Consider the following 26,060-nt stretch of genomic DNA (forward strand, 5'->3'; position numbering starts at 1 on the left):
CCACATTGGAATGATTTGAGGTCTTGAAGGGTACATAGATTTTTTTTAAAAAACTTTCCTTTCTTTATATAGAATTTTCATGGCAGATTGTAACTGGATAAATTCATTAAATTTAACATTACAACAGCCAATCCCATTCCCTTTGCACATTTATACACAATGAGCCACTCACACATGATAGTAAAGGGATATTACCTTCTATTGAGCTATATGGAGCAAGTTATTACATTCAAGAGAGGGAGAAACAAAATAAATATTTCAGCAAAAATAGTATTTCTACTGAGGATGGTTAAAATCCACCTTAAATCCTACAGCAAATGAATTTCTAAGTACCCACTGCCAATCCCCAAAGTACATTCTAAAAAAAAAATGTGGATTATTGTGCCATGGTCACTAAAAATAAATCATGTTGCAAGATTAACAATCAACTTGGATCATAACTTTAACACTGTAGTTCACTATCTGACAACAGTCGGTGAAGGGGACAGATGTAACGCCAAAGGTAGACTTTTTGACAGGGATCAATGTCAACAGATTTGATATTCCCCAGGTATAATTAATAGAAATTGCAACTCCTAAAACTACATGTCAGATAAGCTGTCTGATAGCACAGTGGGGAAGTAAAACAGAGTGTCAGTTTACGTGTCTTGGATAGTGTTGTCACAGGCAGCATGTGAATGAGAATGTGACTGACATTTCTTCAGGACTCCAGAGGGAATGATGCAGGAACACAAAGCAATCATTACTCGAGATGCGCTACAATTTGACAGGCAACAGTGGAAACAAGGAAAGGCTGCCCAAGTTTGACAATCAGGAAACTTCAGACAGAAGCAGAATGCTAACTACTTGCAAGTAAATTCTAAACATCTTTACATCTGGCAGGCTGATGAAGCAATACAGATTCAACAAAAAGAAACAACAACTGCGGATGCTGGAAATCTGAAATGAAAACAGAAAAAGGTGGAGAATCTCAGTAGATCTGGCAGCATCTGTGGAAAGGAGAACCAACATTTCAAGTCCAGCGATCCTTCTTCAGAACTGAATGCAGCAAGGAAAAGGTTGGTATGTATGCTGAAGACGAGTAGGGGAAAGAGTGGAGATTGAGCCCAGACAGAGAGAACAGATAACAGAATGGAGAATGGTGAGTCAGGGTGAAAAAAACAGCTGCTAATAATGTGGTGAAAGCAGCCCATCTGATGACAGGGCCTGGCGTGTAAGAGCAGGGGGTAAGACATGGAAGATGATGTTCCATTTCCATAAATGACCTCGAACTTCAGGTTGGCCTACCACTTCAACACACCACCCTGTGCTCCCTGGCCAACATTGCTGTCTTGGGCCTGCTGAATCTCAGCCCAAGCTGGAACAATAGCATCTCATTTTCTGTCTAGGGACTCTGCAACCTTCAGGTTTCAATATCAAATCCCATCTTCAATACATTCAGCTGCAATCAGTTCTAAAGAAGGGTCACTAGACCCAAAATACTGACTCTGCTTTCTCTCTGCAGATGCTGCCAGACCTGCTGAGTTTCTCCAAATATTTCAGTTTTTGTATACCGTTGAGATTATCAGATCAGCCATGACTTCATTTAACGACTGTGCAGATTCAATGGGCTCAATGGCCTACTTTTGCTCCCACTGAACAGATGGCAAAATGCATCACTGAATTTAAATCCTGTCTTACATCTAATGCAGGTTCATCACACTAATTAATAATTTGCAAAATTATTTTTAATTACATAAATCACATCACAACAACTTTTGACCTGGAAGCAGAAATGCTTTGTGGTTATAAGAATTTGACTTGTCCACTTAGATCTCACTTAAGAAGCATCTGAAGTGTTGGGTAAACAACAGACATGTTCAAATCAGTCTATTCCTCTACAGTCTGCAAATCTACAAGTTGCTCGTCAGATGAGAGGGTTAATCCTGCTATGAACAGAAAAAATCGAGAAATTCATTAGGTCTTGTCGTCTCTCTCATGTAGGTTTTTATACAACACATCATGTATGGAAGCAACTTTGGGAGAGAAACAGCCAACATGTTTTGTTCAAGAGGTCTCATCTTCTTGATGTTACTGTTTACTAAAGCACACTTCGACCTCATTTTTGAGTGACAACATTCTCAAACCCTTCAACTATATTCCCATTCAGGAATTCAGCACTCACAGCCCACAGACTCAAATGGTTAGAAGTTATAATGAGTTAAATATCTAACAGGGTACAAACATGCATAAGTTAAAATAGAGTTTAATTACAAATCTCAGACAACACCATTCGAAAGACGGGCCTGAAAACGAGGAACAATAATGAAGAGTTCTGATTTCTCTCCTCAGATCGTAAGTTACCTCAGGGCTATGACCTGATAGAAATTCTGGGATTTACATATTAATCACTCGAAACCTGCACCCCCATTCTAATTGATTAAAGACTTAACAGCAATCTAGGTTTGTTCAATACATCGCATCAGTTGTATAACACTTTGATCTTTTACTATAAATTCTGTGTCCTATGATCCTGTCTTACTAGCTCCCTGCCAGAGGAGCAGTGCTCCAAAAGCTTACACTTCCAAATCAACTTGCTGGACTATAACCTGTGAGTGTTTTTTTTAAAACTTTCAACACCAGTGAATCCAATACCAGCACCTCCTCATCGTTAAAAATATTCACTATCCTGAGATCCTAAGAAGAGTTATTCATTCCTGATGAAGGGCTCCTGCCCGCAATGTCGGTTTTCCTGCTCCTCGGATGCTGCCTGACCTGCTGTGTATTTCCAGCACCACTCTAATCTTGACTCCCACTTCCTCATGCTGCCTGGCTTGCTGTGTTCTTCAGGCCTCCTGCTCGTCTACCTTGGATTCGGGCGTCTGCAGTTTACTTTTGTTCCTCATTCGGAGATCCTAGCAGACCTGCTGATGCTCTCCAGTGTTTTGTTTTTGTTCCAGATGCCAGCCTCCGCACTAATTGGGTTTAATTGCAGAACGAGAGACCCTGCAGCTGCAGTTCCCTCCAGCTTCCTGGGGCTGCCTTGGCCCTTGTATCAGCACCATGTACAGACAGGGAGCCTGCCCACACCGAGGACCCTCCCGCGGCCTGTGTGGGACCTGGGCACTTTCTGATTGATAACGGAGGGGAGGGAACTTCCAGCGGCCCCCGACCTCCCGCACCCACAGCTAGGCTCGAGCGCCCTGTCACTGCCAGCCCCTGTCAGCAGCCCTATACCCACCATCGCTGCAGCACCTCAGCCTGTGCCCCACACCCAGGCCCGGCCGATCTGACGGCTCCTCTGACGTGGAGCTTCCTCCTCAGCCACGAAACACGGGATTTCCGCAAAACTCGCGAGAGAGGCCGCTCCGGTCACCACACAGCGCCCCCTCCGGATAGGAGGACCGCAGCATACAGCGTCCCCCCTCCGGATAGGAGGACCGCGGCATACAGCGCCCCCTCCGGATAGGAGGACCGCAGCATACAGCGCCCCCTCCGGTTAGGAGGACCGCAGCATACAGCGTCCCCCCTCCGGATAGGAGGACCGCAGCATACAGCGTCCCCCCTCCGGATAGGAGGACCGCAGCATACAGCGTCCCCCCTCCGGATAGGAGGACCGCAGCATACAGCGTCCCCCCTCCGGATAGGAGGACCGCAGCATACAGCGTCCCCCCTCCGGATAGGAGGACCGCAGCATACAGCGTCCCCCCTCCGGATAGGAGGACCGCAGCATACAGCGTCCCCCCTCCGGATAGGAGGACCGCGGCATACAGCGCCCCCTCCGGATAGGAGGACCGCAGCATACAGCGTCCCCCCTCCGGATAGGAGGACCGCAGCATACAGCGCCCCCTCCGGATAGGAGGACCGCGGCATACAGCGTCCCCGCCGGTTAGGAGAACCGCGGCGCACCGCGCCCCCTCCAGTTTGGAGGACCTCGGCTCACATTCCGCCCCCTTGCGGATGGAAGAACCTCAGTCCACAGCACACCACTCCGGACCTCAGCACACAATGTACCCTCACCCCAAGTTTGCAGGACCTCAGCGCACAGCGCCCCCTGAAGTTAGAAGAACCTTGGCACACAGCATCCCCTCCGGCAAGGAGGACCTCGGCACACCGCCCCTTGTGGTTAGGAGGACCTCAGCACACAGCACCCCCTCTGGCTAGGAGGACCTCAGCACACAGCACCCCCTCTGGTTAGGACGACCTCAGCACACAGCGACCCTTCGGGTTCGGAGGATCTCAGCACACACCGCCCCACTGTGGTTAGGAGGACCTCAGCACACAGTGTCCCCTATAGTTAGGAGGACCTCAGTTCACAATGCCCACAGTAGTCAGGAGGATCTCAGCACACAGCGTGCCTTCTGGGACTCCATGGTGGCATCCAGTATGACTTAGCCAGACTATTATGGCACATCGGTAATCCACTCACATCATCATTCTGCAGTGCCATGCTGCACGTATTATTGCAATGCTGCTGGTAGGACACTTTGGGGGCAGGGACAAGTGATTTGATTTGATTTATTGTAGTCACATGCACCTAAGTACAGTGAAAGCTTTGTTTGCAATCAGTACAGGCAGATCATATTAAGGAGGGACCTACAGAGCTTAGCCAGAGTGAGGCATACACATTACACTGCACAGAAGGTGCGTGAAGCAAGATCAACATTAACAAGGTCAGTATTATTGAAGTTAAAAATCACACAACACTAGGTTATAGTCCAACAGGTTTAATTGGAAGCACACTAGCTTTATTATTGAAGTTAGAGAGTCCATTCGTTGGTATAATAACGGCTAGGAAGAAACTGTTCCTGAACCTGCTGCTCCGTGTGTTCAAGCAGCAGCGAGCAATGTATATGGAGTCTAAGGATTGCAGGTTGGCTTCTATTATGATCAGGACTACCCATAGAACTTTCTGAAGTTTCTTATGTTCCTGGGCAAAGCAGTTGCCATTCCATGCTGTTATGCAGCTGTATAGTGTGCTTTTTATGTGCATCATAGAATTTGTAGACTTTATGGACATGCCAAATTTCCTAAGCCACCTGAGGAAGAAGGGCCCAGCTCACGGATTGGACTTGCCTGCATGGTTGCTGTCTTAGCACTTGTTCACTTTGTGCATTCCTAGACTCTCGCCAAATCCCTGCATTACCTTCCTCTCACCATATTTTTCTGACTTAGTGAACAAGGTATATCTGCTGAGACATTGTTCAAGAAGGATGTCTCTATAGTAGCAAGATGATCACTAATGTGTCTTCCATACTCTCAAGCAGGCCCTGTCAGTAAGATCTCACTATTGCAATTCTGTGACCCAAGGAAAAACACAATTCACAAAGTAAATATATCATGCAAAAGCTTAGACATTTGTCTGTGGCAAGGTGATAGAAAAATTGTTTTTGATTCAAAAAGCTTGTCGTCTTGGTAAGCCAATTATTCCGATAAAGAGTACAAGACATTAAGTCTGGTAATTGACATTATGTAGTTTCACACATACTTAACTGGCAAAAAAATCACTGCTGAAAGATCATAAGCCATTATAAATGATCAGCTGAAAATTGCTAATGAGTGCACCAGAGCAATTGCAACATCTACTTGTTAAGGTGCGAGGATATGACTTTGAGGCAAAATACAGGTCTGACAAACTGAGCAGATTATGCAACCCACATAAAGACTAAGATGTACCTCTTGATCTTCACATTGATGCATTAGACCAAGAGGCTAAAGATAGTTTCAAGGTTGAACTCTTCCACTTTGGCCAGAACCAGGGTAAATCTTCCCAACTGACACACGTCAAAATTAACAAGAGTTGTGATACCACTGTTATCAGGGATGGGCTAACTGTATTAAAGTTGTATCCAATAAGATTTCTTCACATTGGCCATACAGAGATGAACTTGGTTTATCACAAGTCATTTTCAAAGGCAAGCTGGTCCTGTTATCAAAAGCATTACATCAAGATATCAGTTCCACATTAGACCAGAGACAGATAGGTAATGAACCTACAAGACCAAATTAACATATGAATTTATACTGGCCAGTGATGAATCAGGATAGTCAATGACTCCTGAATGCATGTGAGGCATGCCCAATGTATCAACCTCAGCAGCACAGGAATATTTAAATCCACATAGTTTTCCAGCCATTCCTTGGACAAAAGTATCACCAGACTTGTTCATAGTGCATGGGGAATATTACATTCTTTGAACTAACTACCTTTTCAAATTTCCTATTGTTTTAAAATCTTAGGAACACAACTAATGTGACAGCTGTTGACTGTTTGAGCAATACAGGTACACAATCCTTTATCTGAAATTCCAAAATCCAAAAAGCTCCGAAATCCGAAGTTTCTTTTCGTATTTTTCTGCATAACAAGGTTGTTTGGCATGCAACAGATGACCCAACTCCACACTCACTTGACCCACGTCACTCAGATGTAACATGGCCGCGTGGCCCAGCACTGGCAGGCATCAACTGTGTCTCAGTGCTCGTACTAGTCATGCGTGGATCTACTGCTTTATTTCACTGTGAAAATGTCATTTATTCTTAATCCAAAAAATTCCGAAATCCGCAAAGCAACTGGCCCCAAGGATTTCGGATAAAGGATTGTATACCTATACTTTCTGATTTCTGGCATCTGCAGTTCTTTGTTTTTTTTAACAATACTTTCAGTTTACTCTGTATCTTGAAATGGATAGTGTCTGACAGTGGACTAAGAGAAAGTGAGGACTGCCGATGCTGGAAAATCAGAGTCGAAAATGGTGATGCTGGAAAAGCACAGCAGGTCAGGCAACATCCGAGGAGCAGGAGAGTTAACGTTTTGGCATAAGCCCTTCATCAGGAATGTGACAATGGACTGTAGTTACAAAACCAGAATTTGCTGGAAAATCTCAGCAGGGTTGGCAACATCTGTGGAGAGAAATCAGAGTTACCATTATGGGTCCCGTGACCCTTCTTCAGAACTTCAAAATGTTAACTCTGATTTCTCTGCGCAGATGCCACCAGACCTGCTGAGATTTTCCAGCAATTTCTGTTTTCATTTCACACTTCCAGTGTCTGGAATTCTTTCCTTTTTTTTAATGGACTGTAGTTCCCTGGCAATTCAAGGAATGTACATTAAGTGGGGCGTGACCCAAATCACACTGTCAATCCATTATCAATACTTTAACAGTCCAGCAGAACACAAACAAATCCATTGTAAATTAGTGTCACACAATAGAGCAAGATCTGTGAGCTGTGTTGCTCCAGTTTCCTGAAATATCAATGGAGAAGGGTTTACCTTACGCAGAAGAACTTCTGCTTGAAGACACATTAGAACAGCATTGCCTTGTGCCCAATTGTTTAAACATTCTGAGACACAGGACATTTTTCTTCAAAGACAGACTAGAATAAAAGAAAATCAGGCGTAGAATTGCCAAAACAGAGTGCTGAGCAAAGAGCATGAGTCAGAAATACAAATATAAATACATGGATATCAGCAAAGGTTTCTGGAATATGCCATCAGCCAAGATAATACCTGATAATTCCTGATCATGGTGATAAATTATGAAGGAACAGCAGCCAACCCAGACCAGCATGCAACATCCTACTCGTGCTGGAAGAGATGGAGGAAGCACACTCTGATGATGCTGGTTGTCTGGTGATGTCCAGTGACAACAATCAGCAGCAAAACAAACAAATTGTCAAACAAGTGCAACAGAAAACAACATGTACTTATCAGGACAGGTACACGATTACCAGCTCAGGACAAGTTACCAGACTTCCAAAGCATGAAATTGCAGTTTGAAATATTAATTGTGTAAATTCTGTTTTACATATCTGTTTAATTTACAAATTGACAACACATTGCCTTTGTACATTTATATATATCTAGGTATTTTTTATCCTTGCAAAAAGGGAAATCTTTTGTTATGTCTCATGCTCAGTATGCCTTTAAGAGACACAGTATTCAGTATTCCTTTAGGGCGCATGCTCATGGCAACAACATAATACCATAGCATGTAACTAAGATCATAAGCTCCATTTTATCTCAGGTCACTTAAATTATGACACGCTCTTGAAAGCATATTGCTCATTTGTAATCAAATAGCTTATTGTTACAGAAATGTAATGTTTATGCAGAGTAGCTCATTGTAATAAAAATCTGTTGGATTCTTCAATATCACATTATCCACCCTAGTTTTTCATTGCAAGGGATAACGCAAGCATTGCTGCATCAAATAAATAAACATTCTGGAGGCTAAACTAACATCAAAACCCTTTGGTGGTAAAATGTTGTGCATCATTTTCCCAGTTAAAGCCGCACAGCATGGTTAACATAGAACATAGTACAATACCATGCAGAACAGGCCCTTCGGCCCTTGATGTTGCGCCGACCTGTGAACTGTTCTCAGCTCGTCCCCCTACACTATCCCAAAATCATCCATGCGCTTATCTAAGGATTGTTTAAATCTCCCTAATGTGGCTGAGTTGACTACATTAGCAGGTAGGGCATTCCACGTCCTTACCACTCTCTGCATAAAGAACCTGCTTCTGACATCTGTCTTAAATCTATCACCCCTCAATTTGTAGTTATGCCCCCTCGTACACGCTGATGTCATCATCCTAGGAAAAAGACTTTCACTGTCTACCCTATCTAATCCTCTGATCATCTTTTATATTTCTATCAAATCCCCTCTTAGCCTTCTTCGTGCCAATGAGAACAGGTCCAAGTCTCTCAGCCTTTCCTTATAAGACCTTTCCTCCAGACCAGGCAACATCCTGGTAAATCTCCTCTGCACCTTTTCCAATGCTTCTACATCCTTCCCGAAATATGGGGACCAGAACTATACACAATGTTCCAAGTGTGGCTGCACCAGCGTTTTGTATAGTAGCAGCATGATATTGCGGCTCCGGAACTCAATCCCTCTATGAATGAAACCAAACACACCAAATGCCTTCTTAACAGAACTATCCACCTGAATGGCAACTTTCAAGGATCTATGTACATGGACTCCAAGATCCCTCTGTACATCCACACTACCAAGAATCTTTCCATTGACCTAGTACTCTGCCTTCCTGTTATTCTTCCCAAAGTGCATCACCTCACATTTAGCTGCATTGAACTCCATTTGACACCTCTCAGCCCAATTCTGCAGTTTATCCAAGTTCCCCTGCAAACTGCAACGTTCTTCCACACTGTCCACTACTCCACCAACTTTAGTGTCATATGCAAATTTACTAATCCTTCCACCTATGCCTGCATCTAAGTCATTTATAAAAATGACAAACAGCACTGGTCCCAAAACAGACTCTTGTGGCACACCACTAGTAACCGGACTCCAGGCTGAATATTTTCCATCAACCACCACTCGCTGCTTTCTTGCAGAAAGCCAGTTTCTAATCCAAACTGCTAAATCACCCTCTCAATTCCATGCCTCTGCATTTTCTCCAACAGCCTTTCATGTGGAATCTTATCAAAGGCTTTACTGAAGTCCATTGTCATGGTATAACTACTCCTCAAGGTCTACAATATGCTTCTGCATCTGAGAGGTTTCCCACCCAACTACTTATGCACATTTTCTCCACCGGGTTTTCACTTTCCTATCATGCCCCTCATCTGTGGCTTCTTGTATTTCATTTTTCCTCTTTTAAACACACTAGCATTTCTCACAGTTTGCTGTCCGTCTCCAATAAATCATTCTCCAACTGTGGTTCAAAATTATGCTGCACGTTCGGTTTGCTAATTTGCTGTCTGAGCTTAACACTGCCACTCTTCTCTTTGTTACGGTTCTTCTGTTTGGAGCATATATTGTTGAAGTTCTGACCTGAGATTCAGGAGTTCTTTCTTGGATGCCTCATTTCCTAATTGTATAGCATGCAGTTTCTCTGCTGTATACACATTTTCAATATACAATACAATGTCCCGCACTCCTTCAGTCATTTCAGATCAGTGAACTTTTTTCAAACTTCCATTTTTTTTTATCTTGGACTGTCTTTGGGGTCTAAGATTATCTAATATAGTATATCTAGGATCTGAATTTTTAACATTGTATTCCTCGATTGTATCTGAATTAACAAAGTAGGGAGAGGCTGAAGAGGCTGGGGCTGTTTTCCCTGGACCATCAGAGGCTGAGGCGTAACCTTATAGATGTTTATAAAATCATGAGGGGCATGGATAGGGTAAATAGACAAAGTCGTTTCCTTGGAGTGGGGAGTCCAGAACTAGAGAGCATAGGTTTAGGGTGAGAGGGGAAAGATATAAGAGGGACCCAAGAGGCAACATTTTCACGCAGAGACTGGTTCGTGTGTGGAATGGGCTGCCAGAGGAAGTGGTGGAGGCTAGTACAATTATAACATTTAAAAGGCAGCTGGAGGGGTGTATGAATAGCAAGGGTTTAGAGGGATATGGGCCAAGTGCTGCCAAATGAGACTAGATTAATTTAGGATATCTGGTTGGCATAGACGAAGGGCCTGTTTCCGTGTTGTACATCTCTATGACTTTATGATTCTAAATGAACAGTTCATGACTTTGGATGTGTTAGGCAAGATGTCAGAAACAGTTAAGAAAAAAGAGTATGGAAGCTTGTGTCCCTCGAGAGCCCAGGCTCCCTCAAGTGCTAGCAGCACAGGCAAAATCTTTCTTCTGAATTGACATTGAACCATGTCTCAAAGGTACTTATACCATAGACACAATGCTGAAACTGTGTCAATGGAGATGGCGAGTTCTAACTTTTATCCTTGTTCTTGACAACCTCTGATTTCTTTTTAGGAAATAATCTTAATTAATCCTTTTAATTGCTTTGCAACCAAGTCCAGTTGGTGAATTAATCCCTTTCTTTTCACTCCTGAGGTTGATTATAATAGAGTTTGGCTTTTTCAAAAGGTGTGCTTTTTCAAATCAATATATCCACGTATAACACAATGAAGAAACGAGCCAGCCAGATTTATTGAGTTAGGAAATAATGAGTTTGTTTTATTAGTTAAAAATAAATGCTTAGATTTAAAGTTATAGATTGAACATTATTAAAAGCTGCAACATATACACATGCTAGTTTTTAAGTAAATAGAACAAATTATAGGGTGTTTGATGTGGATTGGAAAAATGCAAAAGCCATAATTCTTGAAGAAATTGCACATTCTAATGTTCCCTTTGTGATCTGGAAATCCAGTGGCACTTTGACGAATGTAAGCTGGTTGCTTTTCTGGAGCCTGTTTCTTTCAAATTGCAGTGAAAGTTTTTCCCAGAGTGGGTGATATGGTACTTGAAGTTCTTTTTCGTTTTCAGTTCCCTGTCTCTGTTATATGTTGGAATACATCACAGAGATTGGGTCCAGGCTTGAGAAAAACAATTGGCAGAGAAATGCTGTTATTCCATCTTGCAGATCTTCTTGGTGTTGTCTCCCCTTAACTAATAGATAAGTTGATATTCATACCACTTCACAAGGGAAAGTTTTGGTCATGCGCTAGCTGACTATTGCACATAATGGAGACAATTCACGGTCATTGAGGGACTTTCAATCTCCCATTGTCACAGCTGTCAGGATGTGACAGACACGGTGGGGGAGTCTTGGGCACTTTTTTTGTGCAATGGTTTTTAGTAGACTTTCTTGTTTTTGCCCATTCCTTCAGATGAGATGTTTGTTGCTTGTAATCAATTTGACCAAGTTAATGTGAAACAGTTCCTTACTAGCATTGTTTCATCATCCATTTTCATAAGCTCCTATAGCGCTTTGTCAACATGCAGGTCAAGTGGCTTTTGCAACTCTTTAAAACATAGGGTCCTAGTTATTTTAAACGTGGTTTCTTTCAAACAAAAATCCCAAATAGTAAATCAATCAATGGAATCAAAGATAATAGCCCATACATTACAGTTTCATGATGGTTGGCTAAGAGTGAGGATCACAGAGTGCTACTCATCTCTATACCCAGAGTTTGTAGGCTGGTATAAATCTCCTTTGTCCTAAGCCACAAGAAATTGCATTCTATATTGGGAATCCTTGCAGTTGCAATTTGCACTTAACATAGTTAAACAGACCATGTTACATCCAAAGCATGAACTATTACCATGATTCATGTAAATAGACCAAACCATTTATGCAGATCCGGTGTAAGGCATGATATCTTCATGAAATATAGATACCCTTCTGCTATTGATATCAATAATGAAGCAAGGCTTCTTTAAATCTAAGACTAATTCAAAGACCTTATTTCTGTTTAACAAATCCTGTTTAACAAATATGAAGATAAGGAGAGCCATGTTGGGTTCAAACTGTCGGACAAAGCTTTTGCTTATTCCTTTAATGCTGACAGGCCTTGAAATGTGGTTATTTATAACACAAAGGGAATGCTGTAGCTTCTGAGGCTGGCCTCCATCAGTACATCATTCTCACAGAATGAACAATTTGAGCAATAGTAGCTGCCAAGCCTGCTGTTAAATTGCAGACAAAAAGCCAAACCTCGCTATTTACAAAGGTGGCTCAGGCAATGTTCCTTCACGTGGGCATTGAACCCTAAAATGGAATAGTAAAATAAAAAATATTTTATACTTTTATAAGCTTCTGGGAATCTTTTTTTACTGTCTGAACTTATTACCACCTTCTGTGAACAGCTCTTTGTGTCTTTCAATATTAGCCCTAAAGACTTCTATTCCTGACTGAAACCTGTTTGGATTTTTCTTTTAATTCATTCGTGGGATGTGAGCATTGCTGGATGGGCCAGCATTTATTGCCTGTCCCTATTTGCCCTTGAGAAGGTGGTGGAGTGCTGCCTTCTTGAATTGCTACAGTTGACCTGCTGTGAGTTGACCACAATACCCATAAGGAGGCAATTCCAGGATTTTGAGCCAGCGACACAGAAACAGCTCACCTCCTGACTCACCAAAGCCTGACCAATATCTATATGGCACAAGTCAGGATGATATACTTCCCACTCCCCTGGATGATTGCAGCTCCAACAACTCTGAAGATGCTTGACACCATCCAGGACAAAGCCACTTGCTTTATTGGCACCACATCCACGAACATCCACTCCCTCCACCATCGACGCTTAGCAACAGCAGTATGTACTATCAACAAGATGCACTGCAAAAATTCACCAAAGACCCTCAGACAGCATCTTCCCATGACTACTTCCACCTAAAGGGTAAGGGCAGCAGATACATAGGAACACATTCACCATCAAGTTCCCCTCCAAGTCACTCACCATCCTGACTTGAAAATATATCTCCACTACTTTGTTTTCCTCCACCCATTACACAATTTTGTCTCTGCCTGTATATATAAGTATGTGTGTGTGTGTGTGTGTGTGTGTGTGTGCGCATGCGTATGCGTATGTGTGCCTGTGTGTTTGTTTGTCGGGGGTGTTGGGATGTGCGAGAAAGGGCTAGCTTTTTAACTACCAGAATTAAATGTTGACAGTTCATGTCACTCATTAAACAATTAGCAAAGCAACATGGAAGGATAGGGAAAGGTGGGGATTAAATAAAAATGCAGTTGGAGAGGGAATAAGGCATTCCACTTCCTACAGTGCCCACCCCTTTCTAAAGGCACTAAAAGTGTTGGTAGATCCTATGTGCTCACTCCATGGACACCCAGGTACAAACGTGGCTATGGCAGAAGGGGAGGCAGTCAACTTTACCTCCCATGTCATGGACAGCTGAATGTGATGTACTGATGGCCGAGGAGGAGGTCCTCTGACTTGCCCACACCCACACTCCCTCCACTGAATCCAGGTCTTTATATTTCATCTACGTTTCTTTATATTTATCTGTTCATACAGGTTATGACACACCTCAGGGATTGATGGGACTCGAACCTGGACCTCTGCTCAAAGGAAGAGACACTATCACAGCCACAAGTTCATAAGTTGCCCAACCAGCAAGGGCTCAAACCAATACCCCTGAGATTAAGATTCTCATGCTCTTCAGGCTGAGGAAGCCATTCCAATGGGCATCACTGGTTCTAAATTAACTTGTGGTCATCTATTTGAGCTTTGAAGAAACCTGCATTTCTAACTCTAACAGCATCAACCTCACAATTCATCTTAAACTGAAGCTGCTTTTTTCACTGCTGCAGCAGCCACATTATTCTATATTTTTTTCACTTACGAAATGTGGTGTCCCAGGCCAACCAGCATGCATTGCCTGTCCCTAGTTATCCTTGAGAGAGTGGCGACGAGCTGCCTTCTTGAACCGCTGCAATTCCTATGCTGTAGGTTGACCCACAATGCCTTTAGGGAGAGCATTCCAGGATTTTGAACCAGCGACGGTGAAGGAATGACAATATATTTCCAAGTCAGGATAGTGAGTATCTTGGAGGGGTACTTGCAGGTGGTGGTGTTCCCATGTATCCATTGCCCTTGTCCTAGATAGAAGTGGTCATGGGCTTGGTAGGTGCTGTCAAAGAGTTTTGGTGAATATTTGATGCACTGCTTCAATTTTAGACAATTCACTCAGTTTCTCTCTCCCAAATTGGGATTGATTTTTTTCTATGTAATTCAGCATTATATCCTTGTAAGGTGCCTGGATTTTACTCATTGACACCTGCAACCACAACAAAAGTGGAGTACTTATGTATGCATGAACAATTATGTATAGATTTTCAATCACACCTGAATATAGTAAAAATATAATGAAAGGGATGGGATCAAACAGGAGAAATGCATATAGAAGAGAGGAGAAAACTGATGGAGCAAGTGGTAGAAGGAAGAAAAGAGGAACCATTGTTAAAAGTGAGAAAAGGGACTATGAAGCGCTACAAAGAAAAGAAAGTGAGATAAAGGAACATTCAGGGAAAAGAGAGAGAACATGTAGGAACAGAGAATGAAGAGAGAGAAATTACCTAAGAAGTGAGAAGATCTTAGAAACAAAAAAATAGTGAGGAAGGCCAAAAGAAACATAAACATAAGAAGCACACAAAGAGAGGCAGTAGCTGGGAGAAACATAGAAAATGCAAAAATGAGAAGAAGAAACAAAGATAGACATGAAAATTAAATGAAAAAATAAACATGATTTCATGCAAAGAAATGTGGAATAAATAGGAAAAGCAAAGGAAGGGACAGTGGGAAGCAAAGGAAAGATGGGTGCGTGTGAAGGGAGTCAGACTGAATCAGGCTCATCCTGTTTCAAATGGTAAGAGTTTACCTGACAATGATTTACACAAAACTTTGCAGTAAAAGAACTTAGCTGCTTGTTTTTTTTTGTAAAAAAGATATTATTTGTTTTACAGTATGGTTTAAAGAACAAGCAAAAGCTATCAGAAAATACAAACCTTTCTGTGGTAGTTATCTTGCCTAGTCAGCTTCAAAGATGGAAGTGATTCTTAATTGCATCAAAATTGTCTGCTGATTGAAAAGTTAGATGCATGGAAAGGTTGGTCAAGCCTTGTTGTCTGGAAGTGTTGTTCTTGGCAATCTGATACACAATTCAAGTATGAGAAGAAAACAAAACCCGTATCTGTCCCATCTGTCTGGAAAGTAACATTAACTAAAACCATGTTTATATACTTAGATGAAAGTACTGCAGGGTTCTTAGCTGTCAAAAGCCCATTTGGAAAACATAAATTATGCTGGTTTTCCTTATTCAGCCATTCCCTTACAGGAGCCATTTTTTTCCCAAAATTAAACTGATGAAATTGGATGCTGCAGTATGAGGAGAAACTATTAGAAGTTCATCAGTTAATAGATTGCATTTCAAGATTTCAGACAAAGTGGGCTTAAAGAAGTATGTTAAACAAAAGTCATATATTGCGGTCACAACTCGGCTTTATCTTTACATTGAACAAATAACTACTGAATTACAAAGTGACACTAGCAGTAGAATATGTATGTAATTCTCATCCAGAAAAAACACAAGAAATAGGAGGAGGAGTAGGTCATTTAGCATTTATTGCCTGGTCCAATATTGAATAAAATCCACTTAAACTTCACTTTTCCAATCATCCCCCATAACCCTTGGCTCTCATGCAGACCAAAAATCTAACTCAGACTTGAATATATTCAATGACACAACCTCTACTGTTTTCCACAGTACTAACCTCTGAAAAAGCATTCTGCACATCTTTGTCTTAAATTGTATACTCTCTATGTTAAACTGAGCCACTACTTCTAGATGTCTTAGCTAACGATTTCTTTATCCATGCTAGTGCATCATCCTAATACCAGGTGTTCTTGTACAGTAAGCTTTTGGTTGTTACCATGTCAAATGACAACTACGCCACAACTACTGATTTCCCTTTATCCACCTGCTTATTCACCCTCAACTCTAATAATTTGTCAAACACATATTTCCCTTTACAAATCATGTTGATTCTGTCTGATCATATGATCTCCTAATTGCTTTGTTGCTACATCCTTAATAATGGATTTTGACATTTTCCCAATGACAGGTGTTAGGCTAAGTCGCTGTTAGCTTCCAGCTTACTATCTTCCTCCATCTTTGAACACGGTGTTAAATTTGTAGTTTTTCATTCTATTAGGATCTTTCCAGAATAGATTACAAAATCACAAACAATGCACCACTATCTCTGCAGCCATTTATTTTAAGGTCATAGGATGCATGCTGTCAGGTCCAGAGGAGTTATTAGCCTTTAGTTCCATAATTTTTCCAGTACTTTTCTACAGCAATTGTATTCCTTTTAACTTTCCCTTTCATTTTGCCTTTTGATTTTCTACTACTCTTGAGAGGCCTTTTTAATGTCTCTTCAACTGTAAAGACAGATTCAAGATACTTTTTCAAATCATCTACCATTTCCTTATTTCCCTCAAGGGTACTATCACTTCCCTTCATTCCTTTTTCCCTTTTTATATATTTGCAGAAGCTTTTAATATCTGCTTTCATGTTGCCCGAAAGTTTTCTCTCATACTCTAATGACTCCCTTTTTTGTATTCATCCTTTGCTGGTTTGTGACCTGTTCCCAGTTCTCTGGCCTACTGCTAATTACTGTATTCTCGATTAGTGGTGCTGGAAGAGCACGGCAGTTCAGGCAGCATCCAAGGAGCTTCAAAATCGACGTTTCGGGCAAAAGCCCTTCATCAGGAATAAAGACAGTGAGCCTGAGGCGTGGAGAGATAAGCTAGAGGAGGGTGGGGGTGGGAATAAAGTAGCATAGAGTACAATGCGTGAGTGGGGGAGGGGATGAAGGTGATAGGTCAGGGAGGAGAGGGTGGAGTGGATAGGTGGAAAAGGAGATGGGCAGGTAGGACAAGTCCGGACAAGTCACGGGGACAGTGCTGAGCTGGAAGTTTAGAACTAGGGTGAGGTGGGGTAAGGGGAAATGAGGAAACTGTTGAAGTCCACATTTATGCCCTGGGGTTGAAGTGTTCCGAGGCGGAAGATGAGGCATTCTTCCTCCAGGCGTCTAGTGGTGAGGGAGCGGTGGTGAAGGAGGCCCAGGATCTCCATGTCCTCGGCAGAGTGGGAGGGGAAGTTGAAATGTTGGGCCATGGGGCGGTTTGGTTGATTGGTGCGGGTGTCCCAGAGATGTTCCCTAAAGTGCTCTGCTAGGAGGCGCCCAGTCTCCCCAATGTAGAGGAGACCGTATCAGGAGCAATGGATACAATAAATATATTAGTGGATGTGCAAGTAAAACTTTGATGGATGTGGAAGGCTCCTTTAGGGCCTTGGATAGAGGTGAGGGAGGAGGTGTGGGCGCAGGTTTTACAGTTCCTGCGGTGGCAGGGGAAAGTGCCAGGACGGGAGGGTGGGTTGTAGGGGGGTGTGGACCTGACCAGGTAGTCGCGGAGGGAACGGTCTTTGCGGAAGGCGGAAAGGGTGGGGAAGAAAATATATTCCTGGTGGTGGGGTCTTTTTGGTTGTGGCGGAAATATCGGCAGATGATTTGGTTTATGCGAAGGTTGGTAGGGTGGAAGGTGGGCACCAGGGGCATTCTGTCCTTGTTACGGTTGGAGGGGTGGGGTCTGAGGGCGGAGGTGCGGGATGTGGACGAGATGCGTTGGAGGACATCTTTAACCACGTGGAAAGGGAAATTGCGGTCTCTAAAGCAGGAGGCCATCTGGTCTGTTCTGTGGTGGAACTGGTCCTCCTGGGAGCAGATGCGGCGGAGGCGGAGGAATTGGGAATACGGGATGGCATTTTTGCAAGAGGTAGGGTGGGAAGAGGTGTAATCCAGGCTTTATTCCTGATGAAGGGCTTTTGCCCGAAACGTCGATTTCGAAGCTCCTTGGATGCTGCCTGAACTGCTGTGCTCTTCCAGCACCACTAATCCAGAATCTGGTTTCCAGCATCTGCAGTCATTGTTTTTACCTCGCTAATTACTGTACTCTAGAAATGTATATGTTTACTTTCAATTTGGTACAATCTTTAACTTCATTAACCATGCATGGAAGTATGTCCTTGTCATAGATTCTTTCCTCATGTTCCTGTACAATTGATTCTTCAATGGAAATAAGCTTCAAAGCGATTGAAGAATTTAGAATGTTATTTGCAGAACATGAGCTTTCCTTACCTGTATTGACTGTAATGTGATGCCGGCCCCATTTGCTTAAATGACACAGCTATTGCTCGATTTTCTTATTACATGAGATTGCACAGAATCGACTGTAATTGACTTTATTTAAGATAACAGTTTTGAAATACACATTCCTCACCTTCAAACATAGTGTAAAATTTATCATGCTACGATCAACCTTCACTCTGTGAGCTCATTAATCAAGCATGCATCAATTTAACTTTGCCATATCTAAAGTAATCTAATCTCTGATTGGTTCCAGAGGGTACTTTTTGAAGAAATTGTCCAGACTACATTTCTTGAACTTTCCAGATCATCTTTGCCAATTTGATTTTAATTGGTGTGAAAATTAAGGTCGCCCATGGTTATTGCAATACTTTTCCTACTACTATCGCCTCAATTGGCCTCACATTTGTGGTTACATTTGAAAATATGAATGAGGAGGTCCATTCAGCCCCTTGAGCCTGTTTCACCATTCCATACAATCATTGCTGATCTGACTGTAATCTCAACCCCACATTCCCACTTCCACCTAGATAGTACAGCACAGAAACAGACACTTCGATCCAATTCGTCCATGCTGATCAGATATTCTAAATTAATCTAATCCCATTTGACCCATATCCCTCTAAACCATTCTTAACCATATACCCATCCAGATGCCTCTTAAATGTTGTAATTGTACCAGGCTCCATTACTTCCTCTAGTAGTTCATTCCATAGATGCATCACTCTCTGCATGATAATGTTGCCCCTTTGATCTCTCCCCTCTCACCTTTAACATATGTCCTATAGTTCTGGACTCCCCTAACCTGGAGAAAAGACCTTGACTATTCACCCTAACCATGCTCCTCATGATTTTATAAACCCTCATCCTCCGACACTCCAGGGAAAATAGCCTCAGCATCTCCCTATATCTCAAACCTTCCAACCCCAGCAACATTCTTGTAAATCTTTTCTGAACCCTTGCTGGATTCACAACCTCTTTCCTTTAGAAGGGAGACCAGAATTGAACACAGTATTCCAACAGTGACCTCACCAATGCCCTGTACAGCCGCAACATGAACTCCCAACATCTATGCTCACTGCTCTGACCAAAAAAGTAAAGCATAACAAACATGTTTTTCACTACCCTGTCTACCCGTGCCTCTGCTTTCAAGGAACTATGAAAATGCACTCCAAGGTTTCTTTGTTCATAATGCAGGCTGTCACATCAGTCCAGTCTGAGGGAGACTGCACTGCTACAGATGCTATGAATCATATATTTAACTGTTGCCCTGCTTGCCCTCTTAAATCGGTACTGGATTAGTGGTGCTGGAAGAGCACAACAGTTCAGGCAGCATCCAATGAGCAGCGAAATCAACGTTTCGGGCAAAAGCCCTTCATCAGGAATAAAGGCAGTGAGCCTGAAGCATGGAGAGATAAGCTAGAGGAGGGTAGGGGTGGGGAGAGAGTAGCATAGAGTACAATGGGTGAGTGGGGAGGAGATGAAGGTGATAGGTCAAGGAGGAGAGGGTGGAGTGGATAGGTGGAAAAGGAAATAGGCAGGTCGGACAAGTCCAGACAAGTCAAGGAGACAGTTACTGAGCTGGAAGTTTGAAACTAGGATGAGGTGGGGGAAGGGGAAATGAGGAAGCTGTTGAAGTCCACATTGATGCCCTGGGGTTGAAGTGTTCTGAGGCAAAAGATGAGGCGTTCTTCCTCCAGGCGTCTAGTGGTGAGGGAGAGGCGATGAAGGAGGCCCAGGACCTCCATGTCCTCGGCAGAGTGGGAGGGGGAGTTGAAATGTTGGGCCACGGGGCGGTTTGGTTGATTGGTGCTTGTGTCTCGGAGATGTTCCCTAAAGCGCTCTGCTAGGAGGCGCCCAGTCTCCCCAATGTAGAGGAGACCACATCGGGAGCAACGGATACAATAAATGATATTAGTGGATGTGCAGGTAAAACTTTGATGGATGTGGAAGGCTCCTTTAGGGCCTTGGATGGAGGTGAGGGAGGAGGTGTGGGCACAGGTTTTACAGTTCCTGCGGTGGCAGGGGAAAGTGCCAGAATGGGACGGTGGGTCGTAGGGGGGTGTGGACCTGACCAGGTAGTCACGGAGGGAAAGGTCTTTGCGGAAGGCGGAAAGGGATGGGGAGGGAAATATATCTCTGGTGGTGGGGTCTTTTTGGAGGTGGCGGAAATGTCGGCGGATGATTTGGTTTATGTAGGGTGGAAGGTGAGCACCAGGGGCGTTCTGTCCTTGTTACAGTTGGAGGGGTGGGGTTTGAGGGCGGAGGTGCAGGATGTGGACAAGATGCGTTGGAGGGCATCTTTAACCACGTGGGAAGGGAAATTGCGGTCTCTAAAGAAGGAGGCCATCTGGTGTGTTCTATGGTGGAACTGGTCCTCCTGGGAGCAGATACGGCGGAGGCAGAGAAATTGGGAATACGGAATGGCATTTTTGCAAGAGATAGGGTGGGAAGAGGTGTAATCCAGGTAGCTATGGGAGCCGGTGGGTTTGTAAAAAATATCACTGTCATGTCGGTCGTCACTAATGGAGATGGAGAGGTCCAGGAAGGGGAGCGAGGTGTCAGAGATGGTCCAGGTATATTTAAGGTCAGGGTGGAATGTGTTGGTGAAGTTGATGAATTGCTCAACCTCTTCGCGGGATCACAAGGTGGCGCCAATGCAGTCATCAATGTAGCGGAGGAAGAGGTGGGGAGTGGTGCCGGTGTAATTACGGAAGATCAACTGTTCTACATAGCCATCAAAGAGACAGGCATAGCTGGGGCCCATACGTGTGCCCATGGCTACGCTTTTGGTCTGGAGGAAGTGGGAGGATTCAAAGGAGAAATTGTTAAGGGTGAGGACCAGTTTGGCCAAACGAATGAGAGTGTCAGTGGAAGGGTACTGTTGGGGACGTCTGGAGAGGAAAAAACGGAGGGCTTGGAGGCCCTGGTCATGGCGGATGGAGGTGTAGAGGGATTGGATATCCATGGTGAAGATGAGGTATTGGGGGCCGGAGAAACGGAAGTCTTGGAGGAGGTGGAGGGTGTGGGTGGTGTCTCGAATGTATGTGGGGAGTTCCTGGACTAGGGGGAATAGGACAGTGTCGAGGTAGATAGAGATGAGTTCAGTGGGGCAGGAGCATGCTGAGACAATGGGTCGGCCAGGGTGGTCAGGCTTGTGGATCTTGGGAAGGAGGTAGAACCGGGCAGTGCGGGGTTCCCGGACTATGAGGTTGGAAGCTGTGGGTGGGAGATCTCCTGAGGTGATGAGGTTCTGTATGGTCTGGGAGATGATGGTTTGGTGATGGGGGGTGGGGTCATGGTCGAGGGGGCAGTAGGAAGAGGTGTCCTCGAGTTGGCGTTTGGCTTCAGCAGTGTAGAGGTCATTGCGCCAGACTACCACTGCGCCCCCTTTATCCGCTGGCTTAATGGTGAGGTTGGGATTTGAGCAGAGGGATTGGAGGGCTGCGCGTTGTGAGGGTGAGAGGTTGGAGTGGGGGAGGGGGGTCGACAGGTTGAGGCAGTTAATGTCCCGGCGGCAGTTGGAAATGAAGAGGTCGAGGGCAGGTTTACCCTTTTAAATAGGTATGTCCTTCTTTGAGGACGAGCCAGGAATTTTCCCCTGTGTCCTATCAATATTTACACCAACACCTGAAAACAGGTTATCTGGCTATAACTACATTGTATTATAGCATTAAGACGAGGCGTATCTATTTTTGTGGGAGATTCAATTACCACAGCCAAGTTGCCATCAGATAACCCATCCAGTGGATTTCCACCTGTTGGCTAGGAGGTCACAAAGCTGACTTGGCATCAACACCTAATGATTTGCCAACTAAAATATTTCAGGCCTCCTCATAAAGGAGGCAGAGATGTTATCCTTCTGTGCCAGTGACTCTGGCACTTCTTCACAGAGGCTTCAAACAGCCATAAGAACTACATTCTCCAAAAATGTATCTTCCTGTAAAGTGTCGTGATAGCAAGGGCACCCACCAGTGATATTGAAATCAGGATCCCACTTATTTTGCTGAGATCAGAAGTGTAGGTTTACACTATGATACCTGACACTTCTGCTGAGGTTGAAGAACTGTACAATGATCAGACCCATCCTTGTTTTGAAAGCAAAGCATTTTACAACAAGCTTTGACTTTAACAAATGTTTGTGTACTTCTGTAAAAGGAAATTGTTTCTGTAGAACAGGTTATGACATCTCATCCACAGCTGAATTGTTTGTCATCATTTCTGCAAATTCATAAGGTGCTGAGATCAGTGGAAATTTATACACAGAATGGTGTTTATTTACATAGTGTACTACTGCTGTGTACCAGCAGAGGGATCCATCTCCCAACAGAAGGCTAACAGAATATTTAAATCATGGAAGAGCACAGCAGTTCAGGCAGCATCCAACGAGCAGCGAAATCAACGTTTCGGGCAAAAGCCCTTCATCTGCCCGAAACGTTGATTTCGCTGCTCGTTGGATGCTGCCTGAACTGCTGTGCTCTTCCAGCACCACTAATCCAGTATTTGATTTTCAGCATCTGCAGTCATTGTTTTTACCCTATTTAAATCATGTACACCTTTTACTTTGGAGCACAAAAGCACTCACACAAAGTGGGGAAAAAAACCACAGAAAGGAACTTCAGCTTAGAAAATGAAAATTTATTGGCTGGGTATTTTGTTCTTTATTCTTCTCTGATTTTATTTTTGCAGCTCTATTATGATTGCTGATTTATTTAATTTGAAATATACACAGCTAGTGGATTTTAAAAGCATTTACACCTGTTAATTTGAAAGTATTTTTAATTTTAAAAATTTGAATGATCCCGCAGTTTAGTTTAATTGATGTAAATAAGACAAGACAGAAGCTTTTTTTGTGCAATTTTAATTCAAAATTAACCCAACACTTTGATCAAAATTTTAGTCACGTTTCGTAGAGCTTCCTTTGTTGTTTTGGCATCTCAACCGGTGTTGCACCTTGGGACTTTTTTTCTGCTTTGAAATTAGAACAAAAATAGAAGCTACAATTGTAACAACTCTGAACAAGAAGAGTCAAATGTTCTCTCCAATAGAGACATCTTTTCTCTTTTTTTCCCCTGAATTGGCACTTTCATTAGGCTACATTTCCACAGCCTTCCTATACGTCAGCCAATTGGCCATTCTAGATTAGATTGTGTGAAACCACATGCTATTCTGTTAGATCACGGCTAGCTGGCCTTGTCTCTATCATATGTCAACAGGAAAACATTTTCCAGCAAAAGTCACTGATTAGCAATCCAGAAGTATTGAAAGGCGACTGGTTTTAATTTACATACCTCCGGGACATGGACGGTAGTTTTAGCATCCCTTCACTGCTCAAACTGTCTTCAGCTAACTCAGCAAAATTTAAATCTTCAGCCATAAATTACATTTATACCATTTGGAATATGTAATGGTACAAATTTCTGATGCATTCTGTGAATCAGTGTTACTCATTAGAGTGCTTTTTCTCATCTTTTTAATCCACTCTTAAATTTTGAACGGTATTTCTTTCAGTGAACAGACTATTGTGAAGTATTGTATTTAGTTTTCTGTTCCCAAGATCAAGGGTTAATCCTTCCATTTTAGAAAAATGCATCATGCAGTTTATAGAATAGAATTTACTTTTCATTTGTCTTTGAAAGCAAGCTGATATCAATGTTGCCAACATGAACACATCTCACTTTGAGCTGTCGCTTTTGTATGGGTGAAATTTAGTGTCCTCCCCGCGCCTGATCGAAGTAGCAAGATTAGGAAAGAAGGAGACCACTGAGAGCTACCCTCCCCCTCTCATCCATGCTATGATACCTCTACCCATGCCCTGTGACTCCCTTCCTCACCATCACTTGTCTATGTCTTTGGATCCAGCAATGATTCTGGGCCTTTGATGTGTGTAGTCCCTTCAGCAGCTACTGCCTAGCAGTGACACTATTGTTCAGTACACCTTCTGGGCTCTGAACAATCCAAAGTCTAACAGGCCTTCCTGTAAAGGGATGTCTCAGGACCTCCATTAAATCCAGCCCAATGACTTTATGGTCAATAATTCAAATATTCTGGAGGTGTTACTGCCATGATCAGTTCGACACGACAGCTCCTTTACCTCCCCAAAGATGTCAAATGCTATCAAGATGTCAATTGTGTTTATTAGGACATGAGGTATGTCCATCATTCAATCTGCAATAAATAAACTAGTCTTGCATTCTCAAAACAAGATCAATTAGTTTTGTCCCATTTAGTATTACACAATTTAGACTTTCTAATGATCTGAGACAGTAGTATAAATCCCACCACCACACCCATGGATTCAGTTAACTAACTAAACACAAAATAAAAGCAGGTGTCAGCAACAAGGACAATGAAACTGTTGATGTTTTGAAGACTCTAGAATCTACTTCTCTGGTGTCCTAGAGGGATGGAAATCTTCTATCATTATTTGAGTTGGCCTGTATGTAACTCCAGACTGACAGCATATGGTTGTCTCTTAACTGCAATCTGAAATATCTTAAGCGAGCCATTCATTTGTACCACATTGTTGTATCTACAGCATGTTAGTAAGTTTGCTCATCACCCATTATCTGAAAGGCACTTAGGAATGGCAATAAATAATGACCAATACCGCCCATATCCTGTGAATGCAGAAATAAAATGGACAATCTACAGTGTAATCTTAAGCAGAATCGTTTCCACCTACTTAACAATCAAATTACTTTCTTCCTGTCAAGTTTTATAGCCTAATATGTTTCATGTGCTCATGAGAGATGCCAGTGTCTATTCAACAGGATTTGTATTAGTCTCAAAATTGCATGTTGGACGTTTTTGTCAGCTTTCAGGAGAGCCTGTTTCTTTTTCAAAGCCCTTCCTTGCACTTTAATTACCCCACCTGCCAACAGCTCATCCCAGGGGAACCTCAGTGGATGGAGCACTGGTCCAGTTGTTTCTTTCCACTTAATTAGCTGAGGTGTCTTGTGAGACAGTAATTTACATTTTCTTTTAAATGGAAGAATGGATGTGTGCAGCTGTGTACTTATTGAATATGAGCATTGTAAGATTCAACTCTGATCGTTTGCACAGTTCATAAAGTTAGGAAGAGAACTCTCAATATTCCAGCATGAGGCACTACCTTCAGGGGAGCAGAATAAGGAGCAAAAGTCAAGTGGAAGACAGAATGAAATTAATACTAGATATAATGTTCACCACTCCTCCATTATGAATGTTTCTCAGCAATGTAACGTATTTGCATAGAATTCATACAAAGGAGTGTTTTTGGGAATAAGATGGAAGATTTGATTATTCGGCTTGTAAGGAGAACCACCATGTTTAATTAATTAATTTATGAATGTTATGTATAACCAAAGAGAATATACAGCACTTAAAGAAGCCCTTTTGACAAACTAAGCGAGATTCTCACCAGGCAGCAGTGAGCTGCCTGTCTAGGAGAACTATTGCCTGTTAATGATCATATTAACTACATATCTCACTTTATTAGGATGTGGCTTCCTATTGTCTATCATCCACAGCGAGCAAGCTAGACATCAAGAATTCTCAACTTGGAAATCACAGAAGTTACCTAGTAACTTCAGCTCACCACTTGCTCATTTTCAACATCTCAGGGCATTCTCAAGGGCACTGAAAACATGCATCCAA

The 26,060-nt window shown here is 42.9% G+C and overlaps 1 protein-coding gene across 1 annotated transcript in view; it reads right to left on the bottom strand.

Annotated features, from left to right (window-relative positions):
• copb2 (COPI coat complex subunit beta 2) overlaps positions 1 to 3,375 on the bottom strand; it is a 28,125-nt gene extending 24,750 nt beyond the window's left edge. Inside the window, exon 1 of the mRNA XM_072572811.1 lies at positions 3,221 to 3,375. Coding sequence (XP_072428912.1) covers positions 3,221 to 3,223 — 3 coding nt within the window. The 5' untranslated portion in view covers positions 3,224 to 3,375. The remainder of the gene's footprint in view (positions 1 to 3,220) is intronic.
• Positions 3,376 to 26,060: the final 22,685 nt, after the last annotated feature.

Source organism: Chiloscyllium punctatum, chromosome 6 (assembly GCF_047496795.1).
Source record: "Chiloscyllium punctatum isolate Juve2018m chromosome 6, sChiPun1.3, whole genome shotgun sequence".
Taxonomy (NCBI): Eukaryota; Metazoa; Chordata; class Chondrichthyes; order Orectolobiformes; family Hemiscylliidae; genus Chiloscyllium; species Chiloscyllium punctatum.